General features: G+C 38.0%; 1 protein-coding gene across 1 annotated transcript in view; it reads left to right on the top strand.

Annotated features, from left to right (window-relative positions):
- The window catches only part of LOC122814457, a 1903843-nt gene extending 1893093 nt beyond the window's left edge, over positions 1-10750 (top strand). The window contains 2 exon segments of the mRNA XM_044087037.1: positions 8783-10181; positions 10183-10750. Of these exon segments, the coding sequence (XP_043942972.1) occupies positions 8783-10181; positions 10183-10750 (1967 nt within the window).
- The last annotated feature ends 7232 nt before the right edge of the window (positions 10751-17982 follow it).

The following is a 17982-nucleotide window of genomic DNA, read 5'->3' as shown; positions in this document are numbered from 1 at the left end:
ACACCCATCTTCCCTGCCTCGGTGCTAGTCAGACTCAGATTGCTTGGGCTCTAGTTAGAGCTTTACCCCCTATGCCACCAATGCAGGCCTGCATGTGATTACTTTTGCCAAAAACAGGGGTCATTCAAACAGACCTCTGCCTTGCTGACATAACTCCTGCTTAACCTAGTGTGACTCTTTCAATTCAACCTGCTACATGTCATCACTTTTTATGCATTATAACAATGCCGTATGTATCCAGCCTCCAAGCAGACATGCTGTTAAATGCACCTAAATATGGGCAGTGTTGGTGATAAACTGTGTCCCAGTGAAGCTTACATTTGTGAAAACGTGTGTGTATATTTTATCTATCTATATATCCATATGTGTATATGTATATATATAGATAGAGAGAGATACACTCACAATCAATTGATCTAACATGGCTTATATAAAAACACTTAATTTAACCCAACTCAAAAAATTTAAAAATAACAGCAAAAAGATTTTTTTAGGGTATAAGCCTTGAACTGCACCCCCATGAGGAAGGCAAGCCCTTCACACCACCTCTTAAAATTGGCAACAGCAGTGTGCAAAACTGACAGTAAATGGATGCATCTGCATGGGTCTGGAATATATAGCAAATCTGTTGGCAGACAAATACTGTTCTAGTTTTACTCTCTTTCTTTCCCCTATTTGGTCCCCAGGAGGTGCCATAAACCCCGCAACTTTCACTAAGGTGCAGGTCCTAGATGTGCTTTCTAAGGCCAAAAATACTTTATTGATGGAGCCTGATAATATCGTAGGATGTCTCTTAAATACCATGAAATATGACCTATTTAGACCACTAGAGTCGCTATTTAACCATTGCCTCCAGTTAGGCTTTATATTATGCTAATGGAGAAGTGTGTCTGTTGTCACTCTGCTCAACAGTTGGCCCATCAGCAGACCTACAGACTGACAAGTCTGATTAGTCTCATATGCAAAGACATGGAAAGAATTATCATGGAGATGATTAATGAAGACATAAAAAAAATCTTCTAACACTGGATCCAACCCAATTTGTTTTTTTTTTAGTGGTAGAACATGCCTATTCAACATGTAGGACTTCTCAGAGAAACATCATCAGTGCAACTGATGAGGACAACCTGCTTCCTTCTTTGACCTCACCCCACTCAGGCATTGTAAACAAACTCCTGGATATAGTCATAAACCCCTATGTTGCAGGCTGGCTAGCCAGCTGTCTCTCAACAAGGACCTGGAAGGTCAATAAAGGGAAGGTCAGCTCCACAAGGAGGCTGGTCATTAGCAGAGTCCCTCCTGACTTTGTATTGGATTCAGTCTTTTTTGTCATCTAGATCATGAAAGTCAAGGCCAGTGGCATGGGAGCCTGGTTGATCAGATTTGCAGAGAGTTGCAAACTAGGCGCATTCATAGAATCTTCCCAAGTCACTAACATCCAACAGGAAGGACTAACACACACACACACACACACACACACACACACACACACACACACACACACACACACACACACACACACACACACCTAATGCCGAAGCCACAGTTGAAAACTCTATGCCAAGAAATGCATAATGGTACCCTTTGGGAAGTCAGGCACCTTAAAAAAATTACCTCCTTAGTAACTTACTCCTGATAGTAGAACCAGTGTAATTTGGGTACGTACCTGGCCTTCAACCAACATGAATCTAAGGTAGTAATGAAGTCATTCTATGTTGTGCACCTTATAAGCAAGGGCTTAGCATTTTCATTCAAGTATGTCCTCTTTCTACTGTATTCAGCCCTAATCAGGCCCATCATTGAGTACAGCGCCCCCTTCAGTATGTATCTGCAAGGGCATAGCATCTTCATACAAGTATGTCCTCTTTCTACTGTATTCAGCCCTCATCAGGCCCATCATTGAGTACAGCGCCCCCTTTGGTATGTATCTGCAAGGGCATAGCGTCTTCACACAAGTATGTCCTCTTTCTACTGGATTCAAGCCTCATCAGGCCCATCATTGAGTACAGCACCCCCTTCAGTATGTATCTGCAAGGGCATAGCATCTTCATACAAGTATGTCCTCTTTCTACTGTATTCAGGCCTAATCAGGCCCATCATTGAGTACACTGCCCCCTTCAGTATGTATCTGACCAGGCACATGCATTAACTTGAATGTCCATACAGGTTCCTCACAAAAAGAACACAATATGTAAACATGTCCTATGCAGATCACCTCAAAGCCCTGTCCGTATACTCTGTTTACTGTAGACCATCAAGAAGCAAGCTATGCTTGGGATATGAGGCATTCTTGGCACCTACTGTAATGGACCTGTTGCATATCCACAAAACAAATAACATCAAAAGTACTTGATCTAGGGCATTTAAACTTTGCATGTGATATAAATTAGACACAGTGGAAAGACAGGTATGTGTTTCAGAGAATTCACCTTCTCTGGAACTGGCTTCCCAACCATGTGAAGCAGACCTCTTCCCTAATCCTGCACATAAGAAACCTAAACTAGTGGATGGACAAATGGAAGACACCCTGGGTCTAGTGCCTATGTCTCTAATGGACAGAGCCAGCCTGTAAATCCTTGTACTAACTTATACTGTATATACCCCTTAAAGTAGCCTCTAGGGTCCTAATTTATGTATGCTGCTTAAAATAACCTCTAAGGGTCCTAACTTACATATACCCTTTAAAATAACCTCTAAGGCACATACTTTTGTGGGATACAATTGGTAAGGTTGGATATGCTTCCTAAGGCCCAGTGATCATTACCCTAGTGTACACCTTTGAACTTATCCTTAGAAATGCAAACTGAAACTCATGTTATGCCCCTTATGCACATTTTAAGTTGTTGCTCACTTCTGGAATAGTGCCAATTGCCTTCAGACACCCCATTATTACACTCTCAGTACCATTTTCCATTGAATTTATCATAAAACTTTTTAACAGATATATGAACATTTAAATAAATATGGCCTGTTTTATTCCCACCAGCATTGTTTTTGTAATGCATTTAACACTACACAAGCCATACTGGTCATAATAGATACAATTTATAGTAATATCCATGAAGGCCTCATTACTGCTGGTTTGTCTGTAGATGTGATCCATGAAGGCCTCATTACTGCTGGTTTGTCTGTAGATGTGACCTGAGCTATTAAGACCGTTAACCATAGTATACTACTCAGCAAATTACTAAAGTTTACATTTTGGAAACAACACAATCAAATGGCATCAAGGCAACCTCAAGGATAGAACCTTTCAAATCCATGCCAATAATTCTTTCTCATGAAAGAGGAACCTCATTATTGGAGTCCCCCAAGGCTCTGTTTTACTTCCCCTTCCATTCTTTGTCTTTAATGACCTTACACCTACCCTCGCTTGATGCTATTATGTATGTAGACAATAGATTCCTGATTGCAGAACTGAATGTGACTTACTAGATGCAAGGAGACTTACAAAATAGCTTTACTGATCTCTGCCTATGGTCTTCCTCCACCAGACTACTAATCAGCCCCCCAAAAATGAATCCATGTTACATTCCACAAGGTAGAACTCCGCAAACCTACCATCCTTCTCCTTTGAAAACACCAAGGATAAATGGTCCTTGCGTCACTGAATACAGTTACCTGGGTCTTGCTTTCAATCCTTCCTTAGCATTTTCTACCCATACATGCAATGCAACTGGCAAAGTTATATCCCAACTAAAATATGCTAGCGGATTTCACCTTTCATTCCTCCTGCTGCCTACAAAGATGTAACAAAAAATGTGATTCTCCCAAAGCTAGAAAATGGTTTCCTATTTTTAGTTTTTTACTATGTGCACATCAAAGGATGCATGTAGTTGTAAGCAAAATATGTAAATTTGTGTTATGGAGCAGTACATAAGCACACCATTGTGATATGCCAACGAACGCAGTCTCACACTCTCAGAAATGGTCAAAGTGATAACCTTATGCTGGACTGTCATCATTTCAAAACAGCTATTGGAGAAAAAGCATTTTTCCAGTACAATGTCTACAGTATGAAACCCCGCCTCCAAATCAAGTAAGAAAGCAGCAAACCTTAGAAACGTTTAAAAATCACCTACACAAGCAGTGTGAACAGACCAATATATATTAGTGCATTTCATTCTGATATCTGCATATGAACTGAAATGTGCATGTTTACTGTATAAATATGTAACTATATATAAATTATACATAGTTATATATTTATTTCATTTTATCTTATTATTGTCTTCAAAATACTCTGCCTGTGTATAGTGTATCTTCTGTTGCATTACTGTTTTACCTGCTGCATGCCATCTTTTCTGTCTGTATATAGTTTTGTTTTGTTGTTTACATTCTTTCTTTCTTTTGACTGTCTACACTTGTTCTTTGAGCTTGGGTTGTAGCTGGAAAGTGTCAAAGAGTGGCCCAGCTATCTGGTAATAGCAAATAAATACATTAATAATTGTTACACTGAAATCAAAATCAATAATGTGTTTTGGACTTCCATTCTCCTTCATCAGATATTGCACATTTTGCTAACTTGTTTATTACTTATTGAAGTTTTGATAAACAGCATAGCGAACTGATCCAAAAGTATCCATTTCAGTCACTGCTCAGAAAGTATAAAATTGTATGCACAGGTATGGGTCGGGATAGGTGTCATCACAGAACGGTAAGCATTGCAGACATATAGCGAACTGATCCAAAGGTATCCAATTCAGTCATAGCTCAGGAAGTATAAAATGGTATGCACAGGTATGGGTCGGGATAGGTGTCATCACAGAACGGTAAGCATTGCAGACATATAGCGAACTGATCCAAAGGTATCCGATTCAGTCATAGCTCAGAAAGTATAAAATGGTACATACAGGTATGGGTTGGGATAGGTGTTATCACATAGAACGGTAAGAGGTGCAGATGTTATATAACAAACTGATCCAAAAGTATCCATTTCAGTCACTGCTCAGAAAGTATAAAATAGTATGCACAGGTATGGGTCGGGATAGGTGTCATCACAGAACGGTAAGCATTGCAGACATATAGCGAACTGATCCAAAGGTATCCGATTCAGTCATAGCTCAGGAAGTATAAAATGGTACATACAGGTATGGGTTGGGATAGGTGTTATCACATAGAATGGTAAGAGGTGCAGATGTTATATAACAAACTGATCCAAAAGTATCCATTTCAGTCACTGCTCAGAAAGTATAAAATGGTACGTGCAGGTATAGATCAGGACAGGTGTTATCACATAGAATGGTAAGAGGTGCAGATGTTATATAACAAACTGATCCAAAAGTATCCATTTCAGAAACAGCTAAGGAAGTATAAAATGGTACGTGCAGGTATGGGTCAGGACAGGTGTTATCACATAGAACAGTAAGCAGTGCAGACGTTAAACGAACACCCTTATACTTTGTATTGTGCTTTACTTAATGTCCGTCTGCATAACAGCTGATCACATTTACATCCACTTAGTACAGTACGGTTTTAAATGTGGCCGGACGTTGTGCAGAAGGATGTTAAGTGGTGCTCACCTGTATTGGTGTTTTGTATAAGTAAATAATCATGGATGTATCTAACAAGTAAGAAGTGACAGAGGAAGACATTTTGGCTACATATACAATAAAACTTGTCAAACCTCTTTGTTTAGAATGGTTGACAGAGTACGTTTCTGGATATGTTCTTTTTTAAGTTGATGATGATTAATTATTGTATTTATTTCCATTTGATAACTGTGTTGGTGAGGGTGGTCACCAAATCCTTTTCAGCCATGACTAAACCCCACAAGGTCAGCAGTTTAGTATACCAAACTTTCAGAGATATCACACTAGTTAGAAAAATCAAACTGTTTACAGTGCAGATGGAAATGACAATAAAAAGCAGCTTTACACTAAATACAATGCAGCTAGAAAATGAAAAATTTGTTCAATGCAGATAAAGATAACTGCAGATTTATATTTTGAATCATTAATGGAGAAAATGTGGCATTAACATCTTCATTCAGAAGTATGTTTACTGTGTGCACTGCTAAATGATTTGACCTTTACAGTTGCCAGTACATTTTCAGGAATTTTACGCTTGTTAAAAATAGCAAACAATTAGCAGTACATTTTTTGATGGCAAAGCAGCAAGTACAGTAAAATGCATATTGGGGAAGGTAAAAGTGACTGTAGCATGAGTTTTATACACGGCATCAGCATTGTGGAAATGCACTTTCACCCCTTTGTTTATAGCAGGCACAGCTGCATTCCTTAAAGAAAGGCTCTTTCGACTTGGTTTTGGACATGCCATTTCTGTTAAATGTTAGTTCCAGATGCCTGACAACATTTGTCCTTTGCATGTTTAACTCTTTTCTTTATGGGTGGTACAAACATACTCCATAAGAAGGGTCTCTCTCACCCTGTTTTTGAAGATGTGCAGTGTATCTTCTTACCTAAGACTGTTCCAGGTAACAGTACAAACATACTCCATAAGAAGGGTCTCTCTCACCCTGTTTTTGAAGATGTGCAGTGTATCTTCTTACCTAAGACTGTTCCAGGTAACAGTACAAACATACTCCATAAGAAGGGTCTCTCTCACCCTGTTTTTGAAGATGTGCAGTGTATCTTCTTACCTAAGACTGTTCCAGGTAACAGTACAAACATACTCCATAAGAAGGGTCTCTCTCACCCTGTTTTTGAAGATGTGCAGTGTATCTTCTTACCTAAGACTGTTCCAGGTAACAGTACAAACATACTCCATAAGAAGGGTCTCTCTCACCCTGTTTTTGAAGATGTGCAGTGTATCTTCTTACCTAAGACTGTTCCAGGTAACAGTACAAACATACTCCATAAGAAGGGTCTCTCTCACCCTGTTTTTGAAGATGTGCAGTGTATCTTCTTACCTAAGACTGTTCCAGGTAACAGTACAAACATACTCCATAAGAAGGGTCTCTCTCACCCTGTTTTTGAAGATGTGCAGTGTATCTTCTTACCTAAGACTGTTCCAGGTAACAGTACAAACATACTCCATAAGAAGGGTCTCTCTCACCCTGTTTTTGAAGATGTGCAGTGTATCTTCTTACCTAAGACTGTTCCAGGTAACAGTACAAACATACTCCATAAGAAGGGTCTCTCTCACCCTGTTTTTGAAGATGTGCAGTGTATCTTCTTACCTAAGACTGTTCCAGGTAACAGTACAAACATACTCCATAAGAAGGGTCTCTCTCACCCTGTTTTTGAAGATGTGCAGTGTATCTTCTTACCTAAGACTGTTCCAGGTAACAGTACAAACATACTCCATAAGAAGGGTCTCTCTCACCCTGTTTTTGAAGATGTGCAGTGTATCTTCTTACCTAAGACTGTTCCAGGTAACAGTACAAACATACTCCATAAGAAGGGTCTCTCTCACCCTGTTTTTGAAGATGTGCAGTGTATCTTCTTACCTAAGACTGTTCCAGGTAACAGTACAAACATACTCCATAAGAAGGGTCTCTCTCACCCTGTTTTTGAAGATGTGCAGTGTATCTTCTTACCTAAGACTGTTCCAGGTAACAGTACAAACATACTCCATAAGAAGGGTCTCTCTCACCCTGTTTTTGAAGATGTGCAGTGTATCTTCTTACCTAAGACTGTTCCAGGTAACAGTACAAACATACTCCATAAGAAGGGTCTCTCTCACCCTGTTTTTGAAGATGTGCAGTGTATCTTCTTACCTAAGACTGTTCCAGGTAACAGTACAAACATACTCCATAAGAAGGGTCTCTCTCACCCTGTTTTTGAAGATGTGCAGTGTATCTTCTTACCTAAGACTGTTCCAGGTAACAGTACAAACATACTCCATAAGAAGGGTCTCTCTCACCCTGTTTTTGAAGATGTGCAGTGTATCTTCTTACCTAAGACTGTTCCAGGTAACAGTACAAACATACTCCATAAGAAGGGTCTCTCTCACCCTGTTTTTGAAGATGTGCAGTGTATCTTCTTACCTAAGACTGTTCCAGGTAACAGTACAAACATACTCCATAAGAAGGGTCTCTCTCACCCTGTTTTTGAAGATGTGCAGTGTATCTTCTTACCTAAGACTGTTCCAGGTAACAGTACAAACATACTCCATAAGAAGGGTCTCTCTCACCCTGTTTTTGAAGATGTGCAGTGTATCTTCTTACCTAAGACTGTTCCAGGTAACAGTACAAACATACTCCATAAGAAGGGTCTCTCTCACCCTGTTTTTGAAGATGTGCAGTGTATCTTCTTACCTAAGACTGTTCCAGGTAACAGTACAAACATACTCCATAAGAAGGGTCTCTCTCACCCTGTTTTTGAAGATGTGCAGTGTATCTTCTTACCTAAGACTGTTCCAGGTAACAGTACAAACATACTCCATAAGAAGGGTCTCTCTCACCCTGTTTTTGAAGATGTGCAGTGTATCTTCTTACCTAAGACTGTTCCAGGTAACAGTACAAACATACTCCATAAGAAGGGTCTCTCTCACCCTGTTTTTGAAGATGTGCAGTGTATCTTCTTACCTAAGACTGTTCCAGGTAACAGGTGCACAAGATTATTGTGATAACTCTGTACTGTTCTTACATCTCTTGTAACTGTTCACTGAAGACCAAGTTTTGATCAATGATAATCAGAATTATCTTTACTTAGTTTGGTACCTACATTAGTAATAGCAGAACAAAATAATTTTGCAAACAGAAAAAATCTGTTATGTTTAAAATGTCTCTAACAATGTCCATGTACTATTGTGAGTGAAATAGCTGATAGATCTTTTCATCAGTGTGATAAAGTACTGATATGTAATGTGTTTTTAGATGACAGAAGCACAGATAGCAGCATGATTTGCCATCAGCAGCAACCACTTGCGACACCCCTGTTACATCACCCTATGGACAACCTGCAGCAGTGTGCTCAACCTGTGAAGGCTACCGAGGGGCTTCATTTCACACCTGCAACACCATTTCACTCGGAGCTTAACTGTAGCAAGAGCTGTGAATTTAATGCAAGTCTTGCTTTGCAACAAGGTCCAGTAGTACACCAGCCATCTTGTACAAAGGACAAACCATATAAATGTCCTAAATGCAATAAGTATTTTTCAACCAGAGGTTGTCTAACAAGCCATCAGGCCAATCATGTGGGGAGCAAACCATATCAGTGTACTGAGTGCAGTAAGTGCTTTAGATGGCGTTCTAGTATGATGCGTCATATGGCTATACACACAAGAGCAAAACCATACAAGTGTACTGAATGTAGTAAGTGTTTTTCATGTAGAAGTGACCTAATACAACACCAGGTCATTCATACAGGTGCAAAACCATATCAATGCACTGAGTGTAGTAAGTGTTTTAGATGGCGTTCTAGTATGATGCATCATATGGCTATTCACACAAGAGCAAAACCATACAAGTGTACTGAATGTAGTAAGTGTTTTTCATGTAGAAGTGACCTGATAAAACACCAGGTCATTCATACAGGTGCAAAGCCATATCAATGCACTGAGTGTAGTAAGTGTTTTACACAGAGTTCTAGTATGATGCGCCATGTGGCTATTCACACAGGAGCAAAACCATACAAGTGTACTGAATGCAGTAAGTGTTTTACACAGAGGGGTAATATGATACGCCATATGGCTATTCACACAGGAGCAAAACCATACAAGTGTACTGAATGTAGTAAGTGTTTCACACGGAGTGATGATATGACACTCCATATGGCTATTCACACAGGAGTAAAACCATACAAGTGTACTGAATGCAGTAAGTGTTTTTCATATAGATGTTTCCTGATACAACACCAGCGTATTCATACAGGTGCAAAGCCATATAAATGCACTGAATGTAGTAAGTGTTTCACAGTTAAACAAAATTTAGTATATCACCAAGTGAATCATACAGGTGCAAAGCCATATAAATGCACTGAATGTAGTAAGAGTTTTGAACAGCATTCTAAGCTGATGCACCATATGGCTATTCACACAGGAGTAAAACCATACAAGTGTACTGAATGCAGTAAGTGTTTTTCCTGTAGAAGTCACCTGATACAACACCAGCTTATTCATACAGGTGCAAAGCCATATAAATGCACTGAATGTAGTAAGTGTTTCACACATAAACAAAGTTTACTATATCACCGACTGACTCATACAGGTGCAAAGCCATATAAATGCACTGAATGTAGTAGGAGTTTTGCACAGCATTCTAACATGACACGCCATAAGGCTACTCACAAGAGCAAAACCATACAAGTGTACTGAATGCTATAAGTGTTTTTTACGTAGAAGTCACGTGATACAACACCAGATCATTCATACATGTGCAAAGCCATATAAATGCACTGAATGTAGTAAATGTTTCAAATATCAAAAAAGGTTAGTAACTCACCATGTCAATCATATAGAGAACAAACCACATAAATGTGCTGAATTCAATAAATATTTTTTAACCAGATGTTGTCTAACGCGCCATCAGACCATTCATGTTGATAGCAAACCATATCAATGTACTGAGTGCAGTAAGTGTTTTACACAAAGATCTAATATGAAGCAGCATGTGGCTATTCACACAGGAACAAAACCATACAAGTGTACTGAATGCAGTAAGTGTTTTACACAAAGATCTAATATGAAGCAGCATATGGCTCTTCACACAGGAGCAAAACCATACAAGTGTACTGAATGCAGTAAGTGGTTTGCACAGAGTTTTCATATGAGAAATCATATGGCTATTCACACAGGAAAAAAAAGAGGGAGCAACAGTGATTACCATCATGGAAATATTGAATAGAGAAAACTATAAAGCAGCTAAGACAATAAGTATCATTGTTAGAAGATTATAGAAGAGGGAACAGATCAGTGAAAATATTAAGAAAGATAGATGTGATAAAAGCAATGCACGGTATTAGAACAGACCAGGATCTATTATGCACTATTGGAGATAACAAACTAAAAATTACAAAACAGGTGGAAAGACTTAGAAGATACGAAGATAAATATAAGGGAAAAACACAAAATAAACAAATTATTGATGACCCAAAAAAGTTTTATAGAGAACTGGGAAATAAGGTAAAAGGAATAGACAGACCGCCAAAAAAGAGGAAGTAGATACATTTTGGAGCAGTATCTATGAAGATCCTGTGGAACGTAACAAAGATACTAAATGGATAGAAGAAGTAAAAGAGAGAATAAGAAGTTTAAAGGTACAGGATATGAAATGGGATGAAATAACAACTAGAGAGATTGAAATAAAGTTGAGAAAAGCCTTTAACTCGAAAACCCCAGGTCCAGATGCAGTACCTAACTTTTGGCTTAAATTATTAACTTCTTTGCACGAGGATTTAGCCATGAGTAAGAACTATTTATATGCACACCCCGAACATGCACCACACTAGTTAACAACAGGAAAAACAATGCTCTTACTTAAGAGTGAACCTGCAAGCTACCCTAAAAATTATAGACCAATAACTTGTCTTCTGAAAACATACAAACTATACACGGGAATTGACGCTGACAGAGTTTATGGTCATTTAGAAGAAAACTCAATTATGGCAGTAGAGCAAAAGGGAAATAAAAGAAAGTCATATGGAACAAAGAACCATTTGTTGTTAAACAAAGTTATAGTGGAGAATTGTAAGAAGGGGAAAAACCTAAGTATGGCATGGATTGACTACAAAAAAGCATTTGATAGTATCCCACATTCATGGATAAAAGAGTGCTTAAAAATGTATAAGATACACCCTGCACTGATGGGTTACATTACAGTAACCATGAAACAGTGGCAGACCACTTTGCAATTAAGCCGTGATAAAGGACAGATTATTATCCCAGGGATAAAAATTCAAAGGGAGATATTCCAGGGCGACTCTCTGTCACCCTTGTTATTCTGCCTTGCCATTAACCCATTAAGCTGCTTACTTAATAGCCTAGGCCATGGCTACAATTTGGCTTCTAGAAAACAAAAAAGTCTAATGACTTCTCATCTTCTCTTTGTTGATGATTTAAAATTGTATAGCTCATCAGATGAGGAACTGAAAGCACAACTGCATGTTATCAAAACATTTCAGATGATATCAGAATGTCACTTGGTCTTGATAAATGTGCAAAAGCAACCTTTATAAAAGGAAAATTGCAGCACCAGGAAAACATCAGTTTGGGACAAGAATGTGATCTAAAAGAACTTGTGCAATAGGAGGTGTATAAATACTTGGGAATTAATGAAGGATCAGCAAAAAAACATGAACAAATGCGAATAAGACTTAGTAAGGAGTACTTTAAAAGATTTAAATTAATCCTGAAAACAGCATTGACACCTAGGAATAAGATCCAAGCTATAAATCAATTTGCCCTTCCTGTCCTAACATATAGTTTTGGAGTGATTGACTGGGGCCAGAAAGTGTTGGATAGATTGGATATCAAAACAAGAAGGATGCTTCATGCTCACCAAATGATTTATAAAAATCAGTGTATACCAAGATTATCTATCCCCCGTTCTGAAGGAGGGACGGGCCTCCTTGAAATTGATTACATGTATAGATCTGCAATTATGGGACTCCCCACATATCTATTCACCTCAAAAGATCCAAATGTGGTGAAAATTTTGAAACATGAAGAGAATAAATGTAAGATAACATCTCTGCTTAATTTAGCAGAGGCATATCAATGTCAAGTAGGAATGGAAAACCAGAAGTGGATAAAAAACAGGCAGCAACTGAATGTGCTAAAAAAGAAAATAAAACATATAAGGTGAAGGTTAGGGAGAGGTGAATTTACATCAAGAAATGAAAGGTTAACATTGGCAGCCCAAGATAGTGGGCTGCATACACGCTGGTTTACTAAGTCCATTGAAAATGTGGGAGAAACAGACATATGTAGGTTTTGTGGAACCAAGCTGGAAACAGTTACACAACTTATTGCTGGTTGGGGTGCTCTAATGGCAGGGGGACTGTATACTGAAAGGCATAATAATGCGGCGAGATTGTTACACTGGAGATTGTGCAAACATTATGGTATCGAAGTGGCTGAAAAACATTGGAGACATGAGCCACAGAGAATCATAGAAAATGATGAAGTTTACATCACATGGGATCACCCAATACCAACAGTCCAAAAGATAGATGCTAGAAAACCATTGATCATTGAAATTGCCACACCTAGTGACTATATTGTCTTGCATACAGAGAGACAGAAAGTCATGAAATACCTTGATCTACAGGCAGAAACGAGAGCCATGTGGAAGAAAGATACTCAGACATTTCCAAGTAGGAGCAACTGGTCTTACAAAAAAGAATTTACAATCATATTTAGATATGTTACCAATTCATGTAACATCGTATGAATTGCAGGAGTCATTGCTGGGCACATTGCAGGTACTGCAAAGAGCACCTTTGGCTAACATCAGAGTGAAATGACACTAATTTCATGAACTTTAATCGTACTCTGACTTAGGAATGGGGTCCATTCCCATCATGATATTAGAAACCCAAAAGACTGAGAGAAATCAAAAAAGTGAGAGAACAAAACCATACAAGTGTACTGAATGCAGTAAGTGTTTTTCATGTAGAAATCACCTGATACAACACCAGCTCATTCATATGTGCAAAGGGTTCTAGGTTATAACACCGACAGCACACAACATCGACAACGACATCACCGACACCACATCATCGACAGCTCACAAACACGACACCACACACACTCAACACATCATCACAACAACCAATAAACAAAACAAATTCCCTGACCAAAAACCACACACACAACACAAGCACACCTAAATCCTAACAAACACTAAACCTTACATACACAACTATCCACTACCTAAAAACCCTACAGGTGTGTACTGAATGCAGTAAGTGTTTTTCATGTAGAAGTCACCTGATACACCACATCCTTTCCCCATCTGGTGATTTCGCTGTCGGTCTTCTCATCTGTCGACATTGTAACCTAGACCCGTGCAAAGCCATATAAATGCACTAAATGTAGTAAGTGTTTCAAACATCAAAAAAGTGTAGTATTTCACCAGGTCACTCACATGGGGAACAAAGTATATAAATGTACTGAATGTAGTAAGTGTTTCAAGCAACAAAAAAGCCTAATGTTTCATCAGACTATTCACATGGAGCGAAAAACATATAAGTGTACTGAATGCAGTAAGTCTTTTTCATGGGGTAGTGGCTTGGTCCACCACCGTGCTATTCATGCTTAATACATTCAGTGCATTTATATGGCTTTGCACCTGTATGAATGAGCTGGTGTTGTATCAGATGAAACACTTACTGCATAATAGACAAAGACAGATATATCAAGATCAATGAGCGAAATAGACTGCAGAAAGTTAATAAAACCCCAAAAGTCAGAAGCTTGATAAAACAAATGAACACCGTAATTAGGACCGTCCATAGAGATTCATGCAATATAACAGAAGTAAACAGAATATATTACTATGCTGCTAAATTAATAACTGATAAAGTTCTTCCACAGGAGCATAGGGTAGCAAGGGAAAATGGGGGGGGATGAAAGTGAATACCATCATGGCAATATCGAATAGAGAAAACTGTAAAGCAGTTAAGACAAGCAGTGTCATTGTTAGAAGATTATAGAAGAGGGAACAGATCAACAAAAATATTAAGAAAGATAGATGTGATAAAAGCAATGCGCAGTATTAGAACAGACCAGGATCTATTATGCACTATTGGAGATAAACTAAAAATTTCAAAACAGGTGAAAAGACTCAGAAGATATGAAGACAAATATAAGGGAAACGGACAAAATAAGCAATTTACTGATGACCCAAAAAAGTTTTATTGAGAATTGGGAAATAAGGTAAAAGGAATTGATAGACCACCGAAAAAAGAGGAAGTAGATATGTTTTGGAGAAGTATCTATGAAGATCCTGTGGAACATAACAAAGATGCTAAATGGATAGAACAAGTAGAAGAATAAGAAGTTTAAAGGTACAGGATATGAAATGGGATGAAGTAACAGCCAGAGGGATTGAAACAAAGTTGAGAAAAGCCTCTAATTGGAAAAGCCCAGGCCCAGATGCAGTACCTAACTTTTGGCTTAAAGTATTAACTTCTTTACACGAGGATCTAGCCATGAGTAAGAACTATTTATATGCACACCCTGAACAGACACCACACTGGTTAACAACAGGAAAAACAATGCTCTTACTTAAGATTGAACCTGCAAGCTACCCTAAAAATTATAGACCAATAACTTGTCTTTTGACGACATATAAACTATACACGGGGATTGACGCCGACAGAGTTTATAGTTATTTAGAAGAAAACTCAGTTATGGCAGTAAAACAAAAGGACAATAAAAGAAAGTCATATGGAACAAAGGATCATTTGTTAAATAAAGTTATAGTGAAGAACTGTAAGAAAGTGAAGAATCTAAGTATGGCATGGATTGACTATAAAAAAGCATTTGATAGTATCCCACATTAATGGATAAAAGAATACTTAAAAATGTATAAGGTACATCCTACTCTGATCGGTTACATTACAGTAACCATGAAAAAGTGACAGACCACTTTACAATTAAGCCATTACAAAGGACAGATTATTATCCCAGGGATAAAAATACAAAGGGGGATATTCCAGGGTGACTCCCTGTTACCATTGCTATTTTGCCTTGCCATTAATTCATTAAGCTGTTTACTTAACATCTTAGGTCATGGTTATAATTTGGCTTCTAGAAAACAACAAAGTCTAATGACTTCTCATCTTCTCTTTGTCGATGATTTAAAACTGTATAGCTCATCAGATGAGGAACTGAAAGCACAGCTGCAGGTTGGCAAAACTTTTTCAGATGATATTGGAATGTCATTTGGTCTTGATAAATGTGCAAAATCAACCGTTAAAAAAGGAAAATTGCAGTGCCAGGAAATCAATTTGGGACAAGAATGTGATATAAAAGAAATTGAGCTAGCGGGAATGTATAAATACTTGGGAACTGATGAAGGATCAGCAATAAAACATGAACAAATGCAAATAAAACTCAGTAAGGAATATTTTAGAAGACTTGAATTAATCCTGAGAACAGCATTGACATCTAGGAACAGGATCCAAGCTATAAACCAATTTGCTCTTCCTGTCCTAAGTTATAGTTTTGGAGTGATTGACTGGCCCCAAAAAGTGTTGGATAGCTCAGATATTAAAACAAGAAGGGGATGCTTCATGCTCAGCAAATGATTTATCAAAATCAGTGTATACCAAGATTATATATTCCGCGTTCTGAAGGATGGACCTCCTTGAAATTGATTACATGTATAGATCTGCAATAGTGGGACTCCACACATATCTACTGACCTCACAAGATCCAAATGTGGTGAAAGTTTTGAAACGTGAGGAGAATAAATCTAAGATGACATCTCTGGTTAATTTAGCAGACTCATATCAATGTCAAGCAGGAATGGAAATCAAACCAGAAGTAGATAAAAACCAGGCAGCAACTGAATGTGCTAAAAAAAAACGAAGGAAAGAATATAAGGTGAAGGACCAGATGAAAAGGTAAGAAATGTGGAAAAAACATAAATATAATTTGCAAGTATAGAAAACTTCTGAAAGATCCTCATGTTGATCAAGAATGAATGCAGGAATGGTTAAGGAGAGGTGAATTCACATCAAGAAATGAAAGTTTAATATTGGCAGCCCAAGATAGTGGGCTACATACATGCTGGTTTACTAAGTCCAATGAACATGTGGGAGAAACAGACATATGTAGGTTTTGTAAAACCGAATTGGGAACAGTCACACACCTTGTTGCTGTTTGAATCGCACTAATGGCAGAGAGACTGTATACTGAAAGGCATAATAATGTGGTGAGACTGTTACACTTGAGATTGTGCAAAAATTATGGTATCGAAGTGGCTGAAAAACACTGGAAACATGAGTCACAAAGAATCATAGAAAATTATGAAGTTTATATCACATGGGATCACCCAATACCAGCAGTTCAAAAGATAGATGTTACAAAACCAGATATAGTGGTCCAAGAAAAGAAGATAAAAGTAGCATTGATTATTTAAATGGCCACACCCAGTGACTAAGGTGTCTTGCGTACAGAAAGACGCAAAGTCATAAAATACCTGGATCTGCAGGCAGAAATGAGAGCCATGTGGAAGAAAGATACCCAGACAGTTCCAATAGTAGTAGGAGCAACTGCTCTTATAAAAAGAATTTACAATCGTATTTAGATATGTTACCAATTCATGTAACACCATACAAATTGCAGGAGTCATTACTGGGCACATTGCAGGTGCTGCAAAGAGCATGTTTGGCAAACATCAAAGAGTGAAACAATACTAATTTCATGAACTTTAATCATAGTTTGACTTAGGAATGGGATCCATTCCCATCATGGTATTAGAAACCCAAAAGGCTTGGATAAATTTAAAATTATTGGAACAAGTCCTAATGGAGAGAAGGAATCTCCAAGAACAAGAGAGTAATAACTCTGGAGCTGAATTAATCTTCAATCCTTTGCTAGTACCTTAATGTGATTGAACTTGCTTCTACAAATCTCACCACCAAAAAGATACTGATGTATACTATGTTTTATATATCATGGAGAAAAACAGAGTAAAAAAAGACCACTAGGACCACATGTTTTAGTATATCAATTACCCATACCTGGCAATAGACAGTAATGCCAGGACTGGAAAAATAGTGCATAATCCTTAGAACATGGAAACATTCCCAAACTGGGCCATGTTGTGAGTGTGCTCCCTGTTTAGAAGGAAGCATCAGTCCAAGAAAAAAATGTGATAGGCCAAGCAAAAGAGCTATGAACAACAAAGTGAACTGTTTTGGATAAAAAAAGAGAGATTATGTATTATTTCTCCTGTGTAACAAAGCCATAACTTTCACAGAGTGGATATATGGCAAGAGTAAGAAAGAAGACAAAGGAGAGAAAACTCTTGTATCAGAAAAAACTGTTAAAAGCAAGAGATAACATCTAAAATAAAAAAAAAAACAGAACAGGGCATCAGAATACTTAGACAAAGGAGCACTA

The sequence above is a fragment of the Protopterus annectens genome, chromosome 10.part0, assembly GCF_019279795.1.
Source record: "Protopterus annectens isolate FY-2018-M chromosome 10.part0, PAN1.0, whole genome shotgun sequence".
Classification (NCBI taxonomy): Eukaryota; Metazoa; Chordata; order Ceratodontiformes; family Protopteridae; genus Protopterus; species Protopterus annectens.
This window is presented reverse-complemented; position numbering and strand designations above follow the sequence as displayed.